General features: G+C 39.2%; 1 protein-coding gene across 3 annotated transcripts in view; it reads left to right on the top strand.

The window, feature by feature from the left end:
* SLC25A53 (solute carrier family 25, member 53) overlaps nt 1-2,992 on the top strand; it is a 60,535-nt gene extending 57,543 nt beyond the window's left edge. For all 3 annotated transcript variants that reach the window (XM_008590504.1, XM_008590502.1, XM_008590503.1), the window contains exon 2: nt 569-2,992. In XM_008590504.1, coding sequence (XP_008588726.1) covers nt 600-1,520 — 921 coding nt within the window. In that variant the 5' untranslated portion in view covers nt 569-599 and the 3' untranslated portion in view covers nt 1,521-2,992. The remainder of the gene's footprint in view (nt 1-568) is intronic.
* Nucleotides 2,993-5,721: the final 2,729 nt, after the last annotated feature.

The following is a 5,721-nucleotide window of genomic DNA, read 5'->3' on the forward strand; positions in this document are numbered from 1 at the left end:
TGCGATCCCGTGCTGGTCCCGGTCCGGTACGGGCGCGACACTGAGGGTTGCGATCCGTTGCCGGACACGAAAAAAGACAAAAAAAAAAAAAAGATGAATTAGAAAAATCTAACTAAGCAGAAATTTGGTGAAGGACGTGAGCAGATAAGTCACACACCCCAAAGAAACACAGGTGGCTAATGAGTGCATTATATGATGTTTTTGTGGTGTGGGGGTGGAGGGGGAAACTGGGTTGGCCCTTGGCTCATGTCTCAGGACAGTGGGAAGCTGGCTCCATTGCTTGCCTGGTTGTGGGCAGGGGTGGGGCTTGAGGCCCATGGCCTCTGTCTGAGGACCTCCAGGCAGCTGGCTCTGTTGCTTGCCTGGTTGTGCTGCCTTTGTTTTAATTTAAGGTTGATGAATTCCTAATTTCTTAAGGGTGTGCCTGTTACTCAGAAACTGGCCCAAAAAGTTGCTTGTTTCCTTAGACCTGAGTTTCTTGGGGCTCCCTTTCTAACTAAGCAGTGAAGATGTTCTCCAACAGATATAAATACTCAGTCTAATCTCTTTTTTCCCCCACTCTTGCCAGTTTCTTCCATCTGCACGCAGTTGTCTTCAGCATGGGGGAGAAGAACCACTCTCCTGGGGAAGAGCTTCAGCACAGGACACAAGCAGAGGCTCCAGGAAAGAAAAGCTGGCACTCACAGGCCTACACCCTTGGTGCCATTTCCAACTTTATGTCTACTTTTCTGACCTTTCCTATCTATAAGGTTGTGTTCCGCCAACAGATCCATGCTGTGGCAGTGTCACAGGCTGTGAAACAGCTTTGGCATGAAGGTCCTCAATACTTCTACCGGGGAATCTACCCCCCTCTTCTCTCCAAGACATTGCAAGGGACTCTACTGTTTGGAACTTATGATAGCCTGCTCTGCTCTCTCTCCCCTGTTGGGCCACACTCCCTGGGACATCGCTGGGCTGCAGGGCTCATGTCTGGTGTGGTGGAGGCTGTGGCACTGAGCCCCTTTGAAAGGGTGCAGAATGTGCTCCAGGATGGTCGCAAGCAAGCTCGCTTCCCCAGCACCTTCAGCATTCTCAAGGAATTCAACTCTTATGGGCTTTGGGGGCGGCTCTCGCTGGGCTACTATCGTGGTTTCTGGCCTATCCTTGTCAGGAACAGCCTGGGGAGTGCTCTATATTTCTCTTTCAAGGATCCCATCCAAGCTGGCTTGGCAAAGCAAGGTCTGCCCCATTGGGTTCCTGCCTTGGTTTCTGGTAGTGTCAATGGAACAATCACCTGCCTAGTTCTGTATCCTCTGATTGTGCTGGTTGCCAACATGCAGTCCCATATTGGCTGGCAGAGCATGCCAAGCCTGTGGGCCTCTGCCCAGGACATGTGGGACACTCGGGGCCGAAAGGTGCTCCTAATCTACCGTGGAGGCTCCCTGGTCATCCTAAGGTCCAGCGTGACATGGGGCCTCACTACTGCTATCCATGACTTCCTGCAGAGGAAGTATCATTCCAGGAAAGAGAAGAAATACTGACTAACTGCAGGAACTGTGGCCATGGCATCTTTGTTATTTAAAACCTTCCCTGGTTGGTTCTGTGTAGGTACTTCTTTGGCTTGGTTACCTAATACAGCTATTCTTTAGCATCTGTAAACTGTCATTGCATGGGAGAAGATCCTAACTACCAGCCTGTTGGGCACAGATAAAACCCAACAGGATTCCATGGTCAGAAAGAGAAGGTCACCCCAGTCTATCCACAGTTTCAGTAGCCCCACAGTCAGGAGACCTTTAAATAACTTGTAACCCAGATGAAATGTCATTCCTTTAAGGAATTCCTTGACAATAAGAGGAAACTTAAAATGGTGATCTTTCTCAGCCACTGTGAGTTCTGGGACCCTTCCAGGTGTTCTGCAGACCAAACTGAGTAGAACTCCAATTTCGAGGAACTATGCTTGACTCCTAGGATGAGGATTCCACACACCTCAGATGGTTACATTTTCATGACATTGTTCACTGCCTCTACCACCACCACTTGCATTTCTCAAGGCTGTGGGTCCTAGTTTTGGGGCAGCAACTGTGGCTGGAAATCCTAAGTAATACTTGCCTCAACTCATCAGGTGCCACAAGAACTGGTAGGATTGGAGATGGGAGTGAGAAGTGTGGTTTCTGGATGCAAAGAATAAAGACATTGAAGGAAACAACTTGATTTTTCTTAAAAAATCTAGAAGTGAAATGACCATATTTCTTCACAAATAATTGCATATTTTGTTGATGTGGGTAAATATAGTAAGATCAGAAATATTAGCCTGTCATTCAGACCCATTCAAAATATGATTCTCATATAATTTTCAACATATTATGTCACACCACTCCCACTTACATAGATCCCATACACCAACTAGAATGGACTACTGTTCTCTCCCCAAACATGCCATGGACTTTCCCGTGGCCATACTTTGGCCCACTCTATTCTCTCCACCTGCAGTGCTCCTTCTTCACATGCCCGACTGCCAAAATCCTTCAGTTCCTCAAAGCCCATCTCAGATGCCACATTCTCTATGGAGCCTCTTCTGATTTCCCACAACTGAAAGTGACATTAGTCTCTTGTGATGCCCCTTTCCAACAGTACTTCATACATGGTACTGATTTCATTATGTCACTGGTCTCATATGGCCCTGTGTTCTTGGTGTTCTTCAATACCTCCTACTAGACTGTAAAACTTCTTGAAAGCAGGGATTCTTGTACTCATTTTTAAATCCTCCTTTGTGCCTAGGTGCTCAATAATGTTGTCTGAATTATTGAATTGATTATCAAGCTGTGATATGGTCTATATGCTCAGGGTGCTGTCCCTTGTACATGAAGATAATGTTATTGACTCAGTGTCAGTAAGACACGTGCCTTTGGGGTGTTTTTTTTTTTTCTTTTAATAATGGATTTAGTTTTGTGCCAATAATACTGATGCTGATGATAATAATAATAATTGTAATAAAAATTACTTTCAACTGGAATATTTGTTGAATTGTTATTGATGGCATGTTTGCTATTAGCACCACTTTACGAACTGAAATTTCACAAAGAGGATCACATTGTATAACTCTCCCATTCTTTTCAACTTTGAAATTTTGAGGCTTTCCAAGATGACGTGTGTTGCAGTTTTCCCCTTATAGATGATATCATGATAATGCCCTCCACTTGCACCTCCCTACTGAACCAAATTTGTCCCTTATAAACACCTGATTGTAGATCTAGCAGTGAGAATTCCTCATTGAATGCCAGAGAAATTAAAGACAAAGTTGTTGGCTATATGATATCAGATAGCATTTGCCACCGAAGTCAACAGAAAATGGCTGGTCCAGAGGAGCTGCGGAGGAGTTTCCACATCTGCAGATCTGGATGGGGGAGGAGGGCAGTCCTCTACTTGTGGATTCAAGGAAGTAGAACATAGAGTCTGCGCAAGGAAAGCAAAAACAGAACAGCAGCTAGTTATATTTAAAGGCTAACCCTCAAAAGGAAGAAAATATTGTTTACAAAAATTCATAACTAGCTTATGACTTTGGTTTTTAAGCTGAAAAGAAGGGATAAACTACCACTACTCCCCCACTTTTTTATGCAAGAGATGGATTTATCTCCTGAGTGCACTGTCGATTTCCACTTACGTCATTGTCAGTCCATGTACCTTTTTTTATTTTAACTTGATAATTATCTAGAATTAATTTCAAACTTATAGAAGCATTACAAGCATAAATAAGGCATAAAGAACACCCATATACCCTTTAACAAAATTCATCTATTATTAACATTTTATCCCATTTGCTTTATTATTTGAATATGCATTTCCTGTTTATACATGCACAAGATATTTCTCCCAAACTAAGAGTTGGATACATCAATTTTCAATATTTCTTGATTCAGTATTTGTAGATTCAAATTATGTTAAAAAGTACATGTGTTTTTTCCCTATCACAATGGCTTAGTTATTACAGAATATTATAAAATGAAAACTCACATGGCATAATTTGAAGCTAAGTTGTTGGTAGTTGTTTAAATTTACTATATTTTTCGTCATAAAATCTTTAAATTTACATTTTATATGTTATATATATGCTGAAATTTGAAGGTATGGAACTGTAATATAAACATGGATTTACAACTATAACATGTTTTAAATTTAAATAATTGATTTTTACAAATTGGTTCATATAAAAACCTAGGCAATATTGTAAAATTATAGAGACCTATCAGCTTTCTCCATTTGAATCTTCTGAGTAAAGTTTAAGAGAGTAATAGTTTTGTAGTAATTTGAAATGTCAATATTAATATTTAGTTTTGTGATGCAAATGTGGTTATATTTTCTGATATTTACAAAATGACTTTTAGGACTAGAGATCAGTAAAACAAGGAAGTAATAAATACTCATCTCTGTTTAAAGATATAAAATGAAGAATTTAACACTAAAGTTCTTGGTATAAAAAGTTGAGAGAAAAAGAATAAAAAGCCATCATACAAACCCTGTATGAACTCTGTATATTTTTTCTAAATATAAGCTATATCAGCTTTTCTAAAGCCCAAGGTGAAATAAATAACTAATGTATCATTTCGATTATAATTATGTAATTCATTAATGTGTAATTTTGCTTTAAAATTTTATTTTTAAACATTAGTTAACATTATAGTGTAAGTAAATATTTGGAATAACTACAAATAGTAGAGTATATTAAAGTTGATAAAATAATGTTATATGAGTAATATGAGAGAAATAGCATAATAAATCAGAAAAAAGTGAAAAAGTTTCATAAAAGAATATGATAAAAATACTATATTTCCCTACTCTATTCACTCTCTGGCTCTGTTTCTTACCTCCTTTTTTCCTCAAATCTTGTAACACCTCCTCCTCCATCATTTCCAACTAGTCACCTTGCTTTCTATTTCATTAAGAAAACAGAAGAGAAGAGAGCTGCCAGTTAAAAGAATATTTATAAAGCTATCACTCATGTAGTAACCACCCAGGACCAGAAATAGAACACCTTAATAACCACACCCCCCAGGCCTCTGCCCCACTGATGACATTCCTCCCTTCATCCTAAAGTTAACCCCTATCCTGACTATTAGGATAATCATTTCTTTGCTTTTGTTTATGGATTTATCTTTCTTGTAAGCATTCCTAAATAACAGTTTTGTTTTATAGATATTTGAACTTTATATGCTTTATAAACTTGGAATCGTGACTATCCTCTTTCACTCCACATTGTGAGATACATCCATGTTGTTTCAGTTAGTTGTAAATGGTTCATTTTTATTGTCGTACAGTATACATTTTATGAATATACCACAATTTATCCAGGATAACTTTGAGGAGCATTCTGGTTGTTTCCAGTTCTTGACTGTAACAAAATAGTGCTACCATGAATATTCTTGGCATTGTACATAAACTCAGATGTCTCTAGGGTATTTACCTGAGAATGAAATTACTGGTTTATGGAGTATGAACACCTTCAACTTAACTAGATGATGACTAACTTTGTCTAAAGGCTTACCTATTTACACCCTAACTGGCTATGTTTAACAGTTCCCATTGTTCCACCTGCTGGCCAACACTGGTATTATCAGACTATTGCCTATTTAGTGGGTGTGAAATGGCATCTCATAATTTGATTTTCCTGATTACTAATAACACTGAGCATCTTTTCATATGCCTATCAGACATTAGGATTTCCTCCTTTGTGCAGCACTTATTTAA

The sequence above is a fragment of the Galeopterus variegatus genome, unplaced genomic scaffold (genome assembly GCF_000696425.1).
Source record: "Galeopterus variegatus unplaced genomic scaffold, G_variegatus-3.0.2 Scaffold6166, whole genome shotgun sequence".
NCBI lineage: Eukaryota > Metazoa > Chordata > Mammalia > Dermoptera > Cynocephalidae > Galeopterus > Galeopterus variegatus.